Source organism: Anser anser, assembly GCF_964211835.1.
Source record: "Anser anser genome assembly, chromosome: 1".
Taxonomy (NCBI): Eukaryota; Metazoa; Chordata; class Aves; order Anseriformes; family Anatidae; genus Anser; species Anser anser.
This window is the reverse complement of record NC_139720.1, coordinates 92852847-92869741: the sequence shown is the minus strand read 5'-3', so window position 1 is coordinate 92869741 and position 16895 is coordinate 92852847. Positions and strand designations below refer to the sequence as shown.

Below are 16895 nucleotides of genomic sequence, written 5' to 3'. Positions count from 1 at the left end.
ACTGTGCTCTGAAGAAATGGAAGACCAGCTGAAACAGTATGGCTTTAAAGAGTTGTATCTAGTCTGACTGCTCTCCTTGAACATATCCTCAAGTCTTCTGGATGTTTTTGTCAGGAGAAATGCTCTGCACTGTATAGCTACACCTACTAGTATCAGCACCATTTTTAATTAAGCCTACATCTTGTGATAACTATTTCTTATTCTTTGAATATCAAAGATCTGCACATTCGTATATTACATCATCACTTAACAAGACTACAAAAACATCTAGATACTCTAATGTCTAGAAAGTGAGTCCCTTCAGGCACTTACTCATTCCTGTTGCTTTTCCCTGATCTCTCTTTAAAATTGCACAATGGACGAAGAGGAAACAAGACAGACCATGGAACCGGTATTTTTGTGACAAATGAACAACACTTTTCCTCTGGGATCTGTCAGCATAATGTAGTATTCCTACTCAGGCTTAAAAACTATCATCTGATCTTGATTTAATTTCCATATTCTCATCTGATATTAGCAGAAAACTCTAAGCTACATAAACCTATGACATAAATAATGGAAAAAAATTAATAACCATTAATATATTTCTCATGCAGATGAGCCTTAGAATAAGCAAAACTTTCCAGGGCATGCTGTCTGCATCACCATTAGCTCTAGAGTTTAAATGATTATTAACCTGCTCTTCATCTAAGCTCTTCTATCAACAACATATTTTCATTCTCATTTATTCATTTTCACATTTTAATAAAACTTATTATCACTACTAGTTGAGATGGTAAGAGAAGCAAAGATCACAAAGTAACTGATAAAACGTGCAACATACCTGTGTGACCTTGATGTGATCATGTGGTGTGGGTTCACATAAACCTGTCAGATCAGGATTATAACTTCGTCCATCTGGAAACAGATAGCTGCATCACAAAAATATTAGTATAAATATGCACATGTATTCAGCTTTATTAGCTAAATAATACCTATGACTTTTTAAAGGGAGGGAATAAGTTACAGCAGACATTAAATAAAATCATCTTTCCTTAGCCATCTTTTGGGAGCAACTGAACTGCTACGTGCATATATTGTTACATGCTAAAGTCCATTGTAGTGGGTTTATGTGGCAAGGTTTTGGTAGCAGGGGGGCCATAGGGGTGGCTTCTGTGAGAAGGATCTAGAAGTGGAAGCTGCCCCGTGTTTAGTAAGGACCCCACTGCTGACCAGAGCTGAGCCAATACGTGATGCTGTTTTGCACCTCTGTGAGAGCATATTTAAGACAGGGGAAAAAAAACAAACGTGGTGCCACACAGCAGCTGGGAGAGTGCAAGGAGTGAGGAACAGCCTTGCAGGCACCAAGGTCAGTGAAGAAGGAGGGGGAGAGGTGCTCCTGGCGCCAGAGCAGGAGTACCCTGCGGCCTGCGGTAAGGACCATGGTGAAGCAGGCTGTCCCCCTGCAGCCCACGGAGTACCATGGTGGAGCAGGGCTCCACGCTGCAGCCCGGGGAGGAGACCACGGTGGAGCAGGTGGACCTGCTCCGACGGAGACTGCAGCCTGTGGAAGACCCCTGCTGGAGCAGATTCCGGGCAGGACCTGTAGCCCGTGGAGAGGAGCCCACGCAGGAGCAGGTGACCTGGCAGGAGCTGCTGCCCGTGGGGGATCCAGGTTGGAGCAGTTCGCTCCTGAGGGATGGACCCCGTGGCACGGACCCATATCTGGAGCAGTTCTTGAAGAGCTGCTGCCTGTGGGCAGCCCACGCCAGATCAGTTCAGCAGGAACTGCATCCCGTGGGAGGGACCCCACGGCACAGGGGACGAGAGTGACCGAGAAGGAGCAGCAGAGAAGAAGCGCTACAGACTGACCATAACCCCCATTCCCCCGTTCCCCTGTGCTGCTCGGGGGCAGGTGGTGGAGGAGGGTGGATGGGGGGGAAGGTGCTTTTGGTTTCTTTCCTTTGTTTCTTACTTCTCTAGCTTGTTAGTAATAGACAATAAATCTTACTATCTCCCTATGCTGAGTCTGTTTTGCCCGTCACGATAATTACTGTGTGATCTCCCTGTCCTTATCTCAACTCTTGAGCCCTTTTCATCTTATTTTCTCCCCGCTCCTCTTTGAGGAGGGGGAGTGAGAGAGCGGTTGTGATGGAGCTCAGCCGCCCACCCGAGTAAAACCACCACATCCATTTATAAAAGCACTGGAAAGAAGTTGACATCACATGTGTAACTACCAGCAGAATGCATCTGAGCTTTAGTAGATAACCTTTTTGGGTAGCTTGATAAAATATTATTTTAAATCTCCATTTTACAGTGACCTTATACTTGCATGTGTTCCTAGTGATCTCACCACCGGCAGCACAGTGGAGCTCAGTGACTCTATAGACTATTTCAATCAACAGAGCAGACTAGATGTTGTTTGTGAACATCTGTATATTACGACAAGAATCTACACTGAGAATCTGACATGCAGACTGGACTTTAAGCAAGAACAGTTTATTTTAATCTTGTGAGAAATTAATAATAGGTTAATGATATTTTAGAGTTGTTCTATATTGAAATTTATGTTATCTCTAACTTGGAAACAGTTTCATGAAAGTCATGTTGTAAAGTAGCACCATGAGAAAGTTATATTTAAATTGGGTACAAAAACTTCACCTAGCACTAGTATCCTCAGCTTCAGTTTTTGTTCGTCCAGTTTGGGTAAAGAAAATTGTGTAGTAGTAATGCTACCATAATAAGCATGTGTTATTTTACAGGACAATATCTACAGCACCTTGATATCTTTCAAAATATGAACTTATACCTGAAATAAAATTATTGGACAAAGGCAGACTGAGAAAATTTGGAAGTTTGCAAAAGAATTCTCAATTTTTTTTTGAGGACTGATTGATTTCCCTGTTTGTTTTTTTCCCATTATAATCACGTGGATACATCAAAACATGTAACAGTGAAAAAAGATTCTGACACTGAATATTTTTGTTACATGAGCCAACTGAGTAAAAAATGCACTTCTTCTACCTATAAACTTAGATTCTCTTATAATTATAAATCTTTTCAGTAAACTATTAAAACCTGAAAACTTTCTGGCTGCATATTATATAAAAAAGCAATTACATAGCTTTTAAATCATTGTCCAGCGTTAGACACATGAGTAACTGTCAGTAGTAATTGCTCAATAAGCTTAAGTGCATTTGTGACTCTTACTGGGAAACAATCAATGTGACAGCTGCCCAATTTTATTTTCTCCTGGAATTTATCTGATATGTCTTTGGCTAACTTTGGTTAATGGAATTACCTGGAAACAAGAATAAAAAGGATGGTCCTTAATCTCCAAAGGAATGCCAAATACTATATATTTTTTCTCTTTTAAAGATCTTTAATAATTACTCATCTGAAGCATCAGAAGAACAAGGAACCATGATCTAATACCCGTGGTAACTATAAGAATTTGTACTTACAATCCTTCCCGGCTACCATCAATCAAAGCTTGAAACAGAGGCTTATTGTGAGGTATGGTCTGCAATATGTTCCCATCGCCAGTCACATATCCAATGGCCCACTGCCCCAGGCGAGTGCAACTCAGTCTGAAAATATAGCTTGATAAAAAAGGATGAATAAAAAGTCAGTTCTAATCAGAGTTTGGCAAAATAAGCATATAACTTTAAATAAACCATCATCTTTTACACTGTCAGTTCCTCATAAGCAGAAATAGGCTAACAGTAGCTCCCTACACCCAACTTTTCATTTGCTTGCTTTTTAGTTCTCAAAGTGAAAGATTCACTTTCACTGTGAATAGTCCTACTACATACATTTAGGCATGCCCATCAACCTTTTCAAGGACACTGTATTACATTAACTCTCCATAGCTACAACATACACCCTTTATGCACACAGAGGCCAATTATCTGAATGAATGGAAGGTTTGTTGAGGAACTAGAAAACACCTTTAAGAGAAACAGAAATGTGAATGAAACTGTTCTACTACCAGTGTTAATTTTATAAGTAGCTGAGCTGGTCAACAGGATGGAGGAAATACCACTTTTACTTCAGAAAATACTAGATAATACCAACCCAATTAGACTTACATTTAAATACTTCAGTGTTTTACACGTGGTATCTGGGAGTATACATAATGCAGATAGAGAGCACAGTAGGAAGAAAAGGAAGATCATCAACAAGACTGTTAGATATAATTATTTCTTCTAGTAAAGTATTTCTTCCAGTAAATTATTTCTTCTAGTAAGGTATAGTTCCAGTATTTCTTCAGTAAAAAAGCCTAGTCACTTTAATGTCAGACACCATGTCAAATGCAAAAATCTCATTCAGAAAAGCATCCCACAGTGAAATGCCACAAACTGACTTTTATATTACACGGCACTTTTCCTTAATGTCAATATTTTATTTCCTTCCAAACAATTTCAAATGAGAAATCTTAGCCTCCATGAAGTTTGGCATGGCTCTTGCAAACTTCAACAGCGACAGCATTACATTGAAGAAGTAACTAGTTTCTATTTGAACAGAATTTGTAATTTCCAGGATATTTTAGACTGATTAAAGAAGCAGTTTCAGCTAATGCCTCCGCTTTATCTCCTTTTCACTACAAATTCAGCATTTCACCTAAGCAACTCAGAAAGTCATCTTCTGATATCTAAACAGAAATGTATCTTAAAACTAACTCTCTATTTACAAAGAACATTAAGACAACTTTGGATAATTTCTCTTTTACTTCCTTGGATAATTTCTCTTTTACTTCTTTGGATAATTACAGAATCAGAATTAATAATAGAGAAAATACTAATATAGTGACCACTTGAAAAACCAACCTAGCAATCTAAATTCCATAACATCGCTTATGAGTGCCAAGCTAAAATCATTATTGGACTGGAACCAGGAGATTCTTACACACGCACTTGGAACAGATAGGTGACTTAACATACGGTTTATTTGCTAAAAAAAAAATAATCGGAAGAAACCAATACAGAATGTATATAGAGTATATATATCTCAAGGTACTGCTACACTTCTCTAACAAGTTTCAAAATAACAAACTCTAATTATGTATACATGTGGTCCTGAAACAAATTTAGAGACCTAGACGTTAGGAAACAAAGCTTGAGAACTGAAAGGTAAACCTAGACTACAATTAATTTTGCTTTACTAGTGAGTAACAGTTCTACACGTCTTGAAAAGTAAGTTATATTTTCAAACCTGATTTCCAAAAATGCATTGCTTGTCACACATAATTCAGAAGAAATGAAAAGCAATGAAAACTCTTTTTTTTCCCCTGTTTTCTTGTACTTGTTTATATTTACATGTGCTAATAAATATTGCTTTACTTCATAGAATTGTAGAGGCATTATGATGTAAAATATACATCATGGTTACTAAACTCCGAAGTCTTAAAATCTATAAATTAACCATTTTCTGAAACGGGCCATTCTGTCCGTTAGTATTAAACTATTAAAAAAAAAAAAAAAAGATATAAATACAATCCCAAATAAAAAAAATATAAGAAAACAACCTACTAGCACTCTAATTCACCATCTAATCAAAAAGAAAAAGTTTAAAAAGTATTCCTTCAATATCACAATGTAAGAATCACACATTATAGAAATATTGATCTAGAATAACTATGCAGCTCTACAGATAGCAAGATTATTTGGAAAGCAGTAATCAGCCAATCCTCTCACCTCCCAGGCTTAGTGCTGTATTTCTGCAACCTCGCTTTCACTTCATCATATGTCAGGAATGCCATGTATCCAGGATGTGTCACAGCTAAGAAGTTCCAATTCCTTAAGATTGAACCCCATGGCTAAAAAGAGAAGACAAACAATTAGATACAGCCAGTTAGCTACATATTTCTAATAAACCTCAAGCCAATTCATTAAAAAGACCCAAAATGTTTTGGTTCTGCTGAGAAGTATACACTTCTGGTTAAGGTCTAATAGTACAGAAGACTGTTCTACATATTCAGCTTTGTTGCAAGGATTCCTTCAAAAAAAAAAAAACTCAAGAATCATAGAATCAGCTAGAGTGAAAAAGACCTTCAAGATCTAGTCCAACCATCAACCTGACCTACTAAGCCTCATCACTAAACCATGTCCCTTGATACCATGTTCCCATGACCCTTATATACTTCCAAGAATGGAGGTATAAATAATACCTCCACCACTTCCCAGGGCAGCCCATTTGAATGCTTAGCCACCTTCTCCAGGAAGAAATTCTTCCTGACATCCATTATAAACAACCACCTCTCCAGCAGAACTTAAGGCCATTTCCTCACATCCTATCGCTTGTCGTCTCAGAAAAGAGACCAACACCTTCCTCACTGCAGCCTCCTTTCAGGTAGCTGTAAGAGAGCGATGAGGTCTCCCCTCAGCCTCCTTTTCTCCAGACTAGACAAGCTCAGTTCCCTCAGCTTCTCCTCATTTATCTTCATTTCTAGTCCCTTCACCAGCTTCTTCACTCTTCTCTGACTGTATTCCAGCAACTCACTATCCTTCTTGTAGTGAGGGGCCCAAAACTGAACACAGCACTCGAGGTGCAGTCTCACCAGTGCCAAGTACGGAGGGACAATCGCTTCCCTAGTCATCTGGCCACATGTTTCTGATACAGGCCAGGATGGCATTGGCTTTCTTGGCTGCCTGGGGCACACTGCCAGCTGTCAGCCAGCACCCCCAGATCCTTTACTGCCAGGCAACTTTCCAGCCACTCTTCTGTAGGCCCATATCACTGTATGGGGTTGTTGTGACCCAACTGCAGCACCCAGCCCTTGGCCCTGTGTTGAACGTCATGGGATTGGACTTGACCCATCAATCCAGTCTATCCCTGTACAGGGCCTTCCTACCCTCAAGCAGATCCACAGCCCTGCCTAACTTGGTGTTATTGGTGATCTTATGAGGGTGCACTCGCTCCCCTCATCAAGACTGTTGATAAAAATGTTAAACAAAACTGGCCCCAATACTGAGCCCTGGGGAATGCCACTGGTGAACATCAAGGATAAATATTTGATAAAGATCGTGAAGACCCTGAATTTACATGATCTCCTGTTTGTAGCCACATAAAATATTAAGCACGATGTTTAGTGAGAACCTGCATAGTACGGCTCTGGGGTGGTTTAATCAAAACCCAACTAAGCCTATTCTTGAGTGGTTCTGAGGCACTCTCATAGGTAATGATAAGTACCACTAAGACATGAAGCCTAATAAAAACACTTTTTGGAGCTGTCATTCCTTTTCTTATTCTCTACTTATTGCTTTCTTCAGTTACCATAAAGATATTAGAGTCCAAAAACAAAACAAACATCAACAGCAACTCTATTGACCTGAGTAACAAATGCTTCAGAAAACTTGGTGAAACATGCCTGATATGCTATTACTTAAAAGAACATAAAATATTTTTTTACCATAAAAGAAGAATGATTTTTAAGGAGTGGATTAATACAAACGTATTAGGTGTTCATAGCCATCACTGGAAATACAAGAAACTGCCTCTCAATGGTTTAGAGTATTTTTGGTTTTAATGTATTTCTCAAAATATCAGGGCAAGAGAAGGTAAGCAGAGAAAAAACTTGTGTTCTTGTGTGCCCTGAAAATTCCTTCTAAAGGGACTTCTAAAGACTAGTAATGCAGAGATGAAATGCTTTTTTACGTGATGCACTTGAGCAAAATTTTGTAACAGTAATATCATATCAAAATATCAAATAACAAAATCATATTGTAATTATGATACATTCCCTAGGCAAACCCTAAGCATTATTTAAGAACGTATGAAGACTTTTATTTCAGAATGAACACTTCTTCAAACCAGATACGTGGAATGGAACAGTAAGGTTTCAGCACAAAGGCCGTAAGAAACTGCAAATATGAAAATTCGTACAAAACAAAGGAGAAAAAATTGTGATCGTAGATGCAACACCAGATCTTACCAGGTACTCTCTACATGTTCACTGAAGATAGATGTGAGGAGGCTTAATCACATGAAAAATTTTTGTTACTCTAACTAAAGAAAAAAGGGAGCTGACTCTTCCCCTTTTGCCAAACCAGCACTGATACTTCCTCACAAAAACACAAAAATCTTCCAATTTTGTGGAATTAAGTCAAAAATGATGATCAAACATTCAGTACTCTGAAGATTTTTTGGACTGTGGTAATATGTGCAATATGGTGTACACTATATGGTTCATAGTGTACGGTAACAGTATATTATTTCTATATAATTATTTCTGTATAATAAACAAAAAAATACATGCAAATTCCTTGGTTGATTACAACCATCAAGCTTTTAAGCAGATAGCATCTTCCTCTAACGCTTGAACTTTCTACAGAGCATCCCGTTACTGCTATATGAAGATGACGTGACAGTAGGACTGAAAATCAAAGGGCAAGAACTTGAACATATTGCAAAATTGGAAATTTTAAAATGGAAAAGATTGGTACATTTGTTCTCCTAAAGAAATATTGTTGCATAAAAGGACAACTTCACTGAACATGTTAACAGTGATGGAATGAAATTCCTTTTCTTCAAAGCATCCACGTATACTGCCATGCTAACTTATCTCTGCTCAGAGAAACAGCACTTAGAGTTGTGCATGCATACAAGGAAGAGGCAGGGGGAGCAACTTCACTTTTACAGGATCTCCACAGAAAGTAGACTTGCTTTCTTCTGTGAATAAGCATCATTGTAAATGAAGCTTTTCTGTAACAACCCACAGTTGGCAAAACAGTATTTTGATTACTTCAACAATTGGGATTTTCTCTCTGTGGGTGTATGAACACACAGTTACGGAAGCAGTTTAAAACTCAAGAAATAAAATGTAACCTCTGGGAGAGATTCTGAAACCAAGTTCAGTGCAAGTTCACTTGAATACTTACACAACTATTGCACAAGTTGGTAATCAGTTTGGCAAAAATTCTCTCTCTGCTTCTCTGTTAAATTTAAAGTTAATCCTAACCAGTTTTCTTTACTTATATCAGTACTGCTGATCCCCTTTTCCTAGCACCAGGCATGGTAACAAATGAAAAGAGCAATGGCCTGACAAAGAAGCTAAGCAATGCAAATTCATTGTCCTACAAATTGAAGAAAAAAAAAAAAATCTCATTTGAGACTTCTGTCCTGAAGTTTAATGCAACCTACAGGACTTCACAAAGGGCCAGAAAAAAAACATTACTTCTCAGATCACTCACTTGTTTAATCTTATACTTGATGCACAGATTAAAACAAACAAAAAAAAAACAACAAAAAAGCAAACACAACAACTTTCTTATCTGTGAGCAGAACGAGAGAGGGAATCAAATCCTATAGAAAAGAACCTTGAATAAACGCATTTCACAGTAATATAATGTTGAAGCCAATAGGCCTCTGACATTTTGCAGTGAAGTCTTGAGATCAAGATTTGGGCTTGACTAATCTGAAAATCAGATCAGATTGCCAAATAATTAATAAAAGGGAGAAACTTTGACAGAACAGAAATGGACCCAAGGCAGCAAAGTTCAAGCAGGAATGTTTGATCATATCTACACACAAAGAGCAAAGCTTAGGGGGATTTTGCTGAACAGCAACATCAGAGAACCTCCCAAGTTTTATTCAAAGCACTATAACCTGCGTGACTTTGTTTTTAAAAGTGACCAAAATATGTGGTTAAATTAGAGAGATTACTTACACCTTAACATTTGCAATTTTGATACAGTTCTGACTCAGAACAGAGATGAGATGATCAAAACCAAAACTCTAAACTAAAACCGTTAATCACCTTCTACCAGATCTTAATATCAACTTTGTAATAGCCCCCTTTCCCAGAAGAACAAACCCAATAAAGCTAAACAGATTATCACAGAACACCATGGAAGATGGAACAAACATATGGCCAAGGCTTTGGTGTAATATTGGTAATTTGAACATATCTCCAACAAGGTAAAGAACAATACACCAGTTTAGCATTGTAGGGGGTTAAAAAAAAAAAAAAGACAAACATAAACAACCAATTAAATATTTGGATACTTCACAGATTACTATAAACAAAATAAGAATCCAAAGTGACAAATTCAGAATCAATGCATTTAATACGGATGCAAACCAGCACAGCCTTCTATATTGATTCAAATACTCAAAGAATGTCTTCCTTAAAGTACGTTCTCTAGAAAGGGCACAAGATTAACAGAGGCATGTAACATTTATCTGAAATAAGCTTGCATGTATGTTATCTACTGACAATAATACAATCAATGCTATTCCCACAGATAGTCCCTGATTATACATAAACAGTAGAACATTATTAATGGCAAAAATTTGTCCATTTCAAAAAAGAAAAAGAATTGGGCCTACACTTTGCCAAAAAAAAAAGTCTTACACAATTTTCTTGATGTGTTTGTAGAAACAATTCATCTAAGCATATGTAGCTACAAAAGTACAAAGAAATAAATAATATTTAGATAAGTACCTGAAGATCTGCATTTCTAGGAATGCATTTAAGAATAGTGCAACATACATAAACAGCAAACACAAATATATTGTGATCATACGTATGTGCAGGAATGAAGAAGGTGCTGCTGGATATCTTTTTTCAGATGTCAGTTTTTCAGACATGGATACTGATGCCCCATAAATCCAAATTTCTGACCCCTAGGTACTAGTGACTCAGGTCACTTAGGTTCTTGAAGTCAAACAAATATCTAAAATTTTCAAGTCTTACCTGAAATAATCTAGTGAAGATATCAAACTCAAAAATTGAAATGTAGTCATTGCAGGTCAAGTCAATAGTAGATTTAAGAGCCATTGCTTCCAAACCAGAGCTTATCTGATGAACTTCATGAAGGCACTGCCTGAACACTTTCCATGGCACTATAGTTCTGTGAGGGGAGAAGTAATAAATTTAATAAAACCCCATATTTAATATTTAATATTTTATTTAGACAGCAGAGATTGACTTTTGAAGTAGTGGTGCATTCATTCAGTTTCTCAACAGACAGAGAGAATCAAGTTATCTGAAAAGGAGCCTAAGGAAATGAAAGAATGGTTTATCTTCCCTTAAACACAGTAGAACAAAGTGACACTTTATTTTGCAATGATAAATATTCAAGCTTCCCTAGGACAACAATAGAAAGAACATTGTGGAAAATGAAATATTCTACCAAGCAGGTACAGCAACCAACCTTGCACCGTCTCAAAGTTAATGTAAAGGACCACCTCTGTACTTGGTAAGGAACTCCCTTCTTCACAGCCTCACTTCTCAGAATGATAAACATCAATTCAGTATCTACTGCAATAACTTAGGCTCACAAACACTGGCCAAGCAACCCTCCGATAACAACCATCCAGATACCACCACCACTAGGCCAAGGTTTGTTATAGCCCATGATAGTTACATAAATATTAGAAGACATCTTCTCAGATCTTCACCTTCACCTGCACAATGGGGAGTATATTCAGAGAGTAGAGAATGTGGGAAAGTGTGGGAAGTCCGGATATAGAGTAAAATTATCTTCCTTAATACAAAGCCACAACCTGTCAAACTCCGTTTCCATTTGCATAGATAATGCAGTTTAGTTATTTTGCCAACCAGGTGCTTACATTTGGAATCTGACACGAGGCTGATCACTTGAAAGTACTCTATTTTATCGCTCTCAGATCTATGAGAAACTTTTCACTAATAGCAATTCTTTTTCTCATGTCATTGGGATTAAACCCAAATTATGAAAAAACCACAACACCTTCTCTTGTAAAGGTTCTGCCTCGCACTGAGGGCAAGTTATATGGTATTTAAACATATTTCAACTAACCAATATATAACCATTAATCAATATATAACTATTTTCAGGACTTAACAAGTTCTTACACATTGCTAGTAATATTTTTAATGACTGCTAAATGTCAAAAGACAAGAGACACAAGCCTCACATACTCATCAACATTTTCTTGCAATTTTTATTAGTTTACATTGCCTTATTTTTATATGGGTCAAAATACTTTATTGCAGCTTCTCTAACTATTTCCTTGTGTGGGAATGCATATTACTTGGTACTACAATATTGTGCAGAAAAAGACCAACTGTGTTAAGTTGGTCCTGTATAATAAGTATTTTGGAATTAAACTATGTTAAAACAAGTAGCAGTTTGAAGTACAACACCAAAGACATGCTCCTGTATTTCTACTGCATCAAGCATTCATTATATTTGTAAGTGCAAAGAAATCTAAATGTTATTTGGAGGCTTACATTAAGAAAGTCATAAAGGATAAACTGTGAAGTTTAATAGATCTCAGCAGATACTTTCATCTGTGTAGGAAAAACAGGAAACCACAAAGAGCTGAAGAGAGATACCACATCAGATGCCATTTAAGAAAGAATGCACATCAAATTTTGATTATGGTAAAGAGAATGAAATGTTGCACTAAGTTCAGAGAACAAAATTGGAAAACTTAAGTGCTTCTGTGGTGTTAAAGTTGTCTTCGTTCAAGTGCCTATTGTTTATTTAGTTCCTGTAACTGTGGCTCTGAAATATCTTCTGAATCTCTCTGTAAACCACCTGAACAGCACTAGGATCACACTGAAATGGGGTCAGAGTTAATTAACCCCCAAATAAAAAATATCTGATAATCTAACGGGAAAGACTTTAGCCATTAGAATTTAACCTTAAGAACTGCTTTTTCATGCCTCACCTGAGACAAATTCATGAAAACATGTTAATTAGATTTGATCAATAGGAATAATCTTTCACCATCTCTTCATTAACACCCTGTATCTTCCCCCAGACCCTACCAACAATGGAGAAAACACACAAAAGTCTTCAGGAGCATATTTTTTTTAGAGCTCTGCTTTGGCTAAGATAGAAAACATATGTTGGAAATGAGTGATTAGCTAATGAAATAACATTTAAAGTTATTTTGTGGGATTTCTCTAAGAGCGTCCAGAAAATGAGGTGCCCCCTATTTAAAACTGAATACGGTCAGCCGAACTGTTTTCTGCTGAACTTTGTAGAACAGGTCTTTTATCTTCTGCTTTGTTAAATAACGGTGAGAACTGGTTGTCAAAACATGTTAATTCCTATTTCTCAGCAGCTACTTTTATACAGCTCTCGTCCCTAAATACTTTGAGAGAGCAGCAGCCAGGGATCATTTCTCCCCCAGTGTCTCTTCAGTTTATATACACAAACTGCTGTGCTCTTTTCTGATCTCACAGACAGCACATGCACGCTCCTATGAGGGTGTCACTGAACCTTCACAAGGTCCAGGATTCTGCAACATCCTCTTATACCTCTGAAGAACTGAAACCAGGTGACCTTTTAGGCACACTGAAAAACACCCTCTGACAGAGAACTAGGAGAGGGTTCACTCAGAATGCTTCCCACAGTGATGAAGGAGTGAGAGAGTCTTTTGTAGATGTTGTGTTTTTGTTTGAATGAACATTTCACTGCTGCTATTTTCTTGTGTTTTAAGCAATGAAGGGCACCTTTGAAAGGCACTTTTTCATTATTTAAATCTAGAGTTATTTTAATTGTTTAGGGAGGGAGTGGAGGGTGGCAGGGGCAGCAGGAGAGGGAAGAAAATGGGACCAATCAAATCAAAGTTTGTGATTGGAACCATCCAAGTTAGGAGCACGCTTAGAAAGTGGTTTAAATATATAGAGATTGTTTACAAAAAAATGCCCTTACAAAAAGAAAAAAAACACGTGATGAGATACTGCCTGCAGCATTCAACTCCTGAATCACAGAAAGTATCTGCTACAAATATTTTCAATTATTTTTGTCTTTGTAATATTTTTTGTGCCATGCTGTAACAATATCCTGCACTAGAAGCTGGCAGGTATTCTGCAAAATGCCCGATGCTATTAGGCTGACCTGCGGACACTTGTCTAGGAAGAGATGAGTTAGTCAGCTCTGCTACAGCTCTTCAGAAAGATCTGATACGACAGCCCTGTAACATTAGTTCTCTATAGAATTAGGTTGAGTAAGTGCACTCAGTATTTCATGTATTTAGTTGTAATTACATAAGCTACCACTTGCAGTAGAACACACACGACTACAGCTGAGTGATTGCACTTGACTCAGTGTTTGATGTCTAAACTTTATGCATCAATTTAAAGAAAGAATATACAAAATAAAAGAAATGATCCTGATTTTTTTTTTCTGAAAAGACTTCCTGCACACATCTAATCTTTCTTAAATCAACTAAGCTATCTGTATTCTGGCATTCACCTTAGGGTTGCCTTCTTATTTAAGCATCTTGTCAAAACAAAGAAAAAAGCTATTTCCTCTCCAAGCCTCTCAAAACACTAAAATACTAACTAAAATACTAATTCTCCACATTTTTCTGCAATAGTAAAATTAGTAAACATATTTAAAGAATAACAATTAATTCACAAGTGCTCTGATCAAAGTACAAACCTTTTAAAAATACTTTCATATAGGATGGCATCTATTTACTATTATTGACACGTCAAAGAGCAGTGTCAGTCAAAATTCTCAAAATACAGTATCTTAAACACCAACCACACAACTTCCATATGCCTAAAGGAGAAGGATTAGAGTCTAGCATGTAATTTTTGAGCAATAGGCAGAGGAATTTGGGTCCTTCTTTCCCTCCTGTCCTGACCATGTGTAGATGGGAATTTTTTTAAACTCCTTGAAAGTAATTGCATCATTAAAAAGCAAAAGACAATAAAATAAACCTGGAGAGGAAGTAAATATTTTCTGAGAGTGTTCAGAGTACAGTTTTTCAGTGGAACTACAGAAATGCAGCTATTCTGGAAAGTCAAGTGACACTGCGTCCATTTGAACTACAACAGACCACAGGTATGTCTAGGAAGGTAAACACGTACCCGTGTAACTTACAGTGAACGTTTCTGTCTCCAAGAGACTGTCTCAAATGTTGCCAGAAAACATAACGTGAAAAGGGCATTACTGTATTCACAGCAAACTCAAAAATATTCAAGTAAATACTGACCCAGATAGAAACAACATTCTTAGCACATCTGCAGTGAGCAATGTGGATTTTAGTTTATCATCACTGAACAGAGCATTTTCTTATGTTGCTTCAGTTTTAAGTGAGAGGCCACATATTTTCATTGCTTCTGAGCTGCAGAGCAAACAACTGACACACTTGAGAAGTTCAGTCCTAAGGGAAAAAAGGAATTCCGCCATATCATGCCAGTACATTAGTTAGATAGTGACATCATGCGGAACAAATATAGACAATTCTAGCGTGTGAGAGAAGGTAAAAGGGAGAAAATGAGCCTTAGGAAATAGGGAATATACACCGCTTAAAATATCCACTTCCAAAGCCACGTAACTGGACATTGCTTGTGAGACAGCAGGTTAGTACATCCTTAAGGGACACAGGAAGTCTGCATTTCCTGAAGAGTCCCTAAAGGGATGTATGTATCTATGTATTTCCAATTCTGATCTCCAACCACAATCCAAAGCTCTTGCAAACTTATTCAGCTTTAAAATATTGCCTCTCCTGCCTATCCACCAAGAATCTGTTCTCCTGTCTCATAATCTTGTGCGTCAACTGTTATAACTTTCATCCTCTATCCTTTGTATATGCAATTTTACCTTATTCTCAGCCATCCGGAAAAGCTGTGAAAACTGCTGTCCTTTTCTGCTTAGTTAATCATATCTTGCATCTTTCCACTGACTAGCTCTTCTCTGTAATATTATCTATCTTGTTCAAACCTGCTGATATATTTGTACGAAAAAGATTTAGGGAGATCTGTGTCTCTCTAGCCCTTAGGGAATGATACCTTCTGCCTCTGGCTCAGTTTTTTAAACAAGAGTACCAACAAACATATTTCCCATGCTGCTGATTAGCCAAGGAAAGAACTGTCCTCTAAAAGCTCCATTCCCTGTTTATTTCCTTCTCTTTATAGTTTTTTCTGTTGCCAAAACACCTATCTTTATGGTGATAAAGGCTATGGCACTCAGATCAATGCCTCTTCCTCTTTCCTTTGTATCTTTTGCTTTCTCCTTACATTTCAGCTCATACTCAGATTAGAAGCTCTCTAGGTCAAGACCACCTCCTTCAGTCCATATTTTTACAGTGTTCAGGCAACTGGGTGGCTCTTGGGCACTGTCAGCAGCATAAACAGGAAACCAAGTAATAAATTAAGGGGATCAACAGGGTGTTAAAACCAAGCTTATCTGAGGTCTCATTTTCTGACAGACCAATGTTTTCAAGTCTTGCATTGTGATCCACGCCTGTTTTACTGCTTCTCTGAACGCAAGCCACAGGGGCTATGTCAGTTCTACCCTGAGCCAAACAGCACTGACCACAACAGAACCACAACCACTCAAAATTCTAGAGTATCAATCTGAAATACCCTGTTTAACTGCTACTGAGAGATCAATATCCACATTTTCCCCTAAATTCCAATGAAAACAAAATAAATGTTTGAGGCCCAAGCTGGAAAGAAAAAAAAAAGTATTGGAGCTTTAAAATATTAATGTGTTTGACCCTAGCAGTGAAACAATTTCCATTCCCTTGGAAACTAAGAGGTGGGGGGGCATCAGTGTATCTGACAACAATAACAAAAATGTTTTCAATTTTTTAAGGTTTCACAATGAAGTGTAAAACTTTAGAAGATAAAATAAGCGGTAGAATTTTGGAAAAATGAAACTCTAAGAACATTGACATTTTGATGCTGATTCATTCTGCAACATGAAGACAGCCACAAATCACAAATTTCAATAGTTACAAAGCCCTGCATGACTTCACCATAGCTTACAAAGTCAGGGGCTGGAAAGATCTGTTAGGTCATCTCACCCACTCTCCTTCTCAGTTCAGGATTGCTCCCAGTGGTATTTTGCACGTTTTTACTCAGAACAGAAAATAAGTAAAAGCTGTAAGGTGCTATTAAAATGAGTGAGGAACCGGGGAAAATTAACATCAAGCACTATACAGTGATAAAACACAGATAA

General features: G+C 37.5%; 1 protein-coding gene across 6 annotated transcripts in view; it reads right to left on the bottom strand.

Annotated features, from left to right (window-relative positions):
* Window positions 1-16895, bottom strand: part of CBLB (Cbl proto-oncogene B) — a 137120-nt gene that overhangs the window by 44905 nt on the left and 75320 nt on the right. For all 6 annotated transcript variants that reach the window (XM_083821337.1, XM_083821338.1, XM_083821339.1 and 3 more), the window contains 4 exons: window positions 10676-10832; window positions 5676-5797; window positions 3444-3581; window positions 824-911 (listed from right to left, as the gene is read on the bottom strand). In XM_083821337.1, the coding sequence (XP_083677463.1) occupies window positions 824-911; window positions 3444-3581; window positions 5676-5797; window positions 10676-10832 (505 nt within the window). The remainder of the gene's footprint in view (window positions 1-823; window positions 912-3443; window positions 3582-5675; window positions 5798-10675; window positions 10833-16895) is intronic.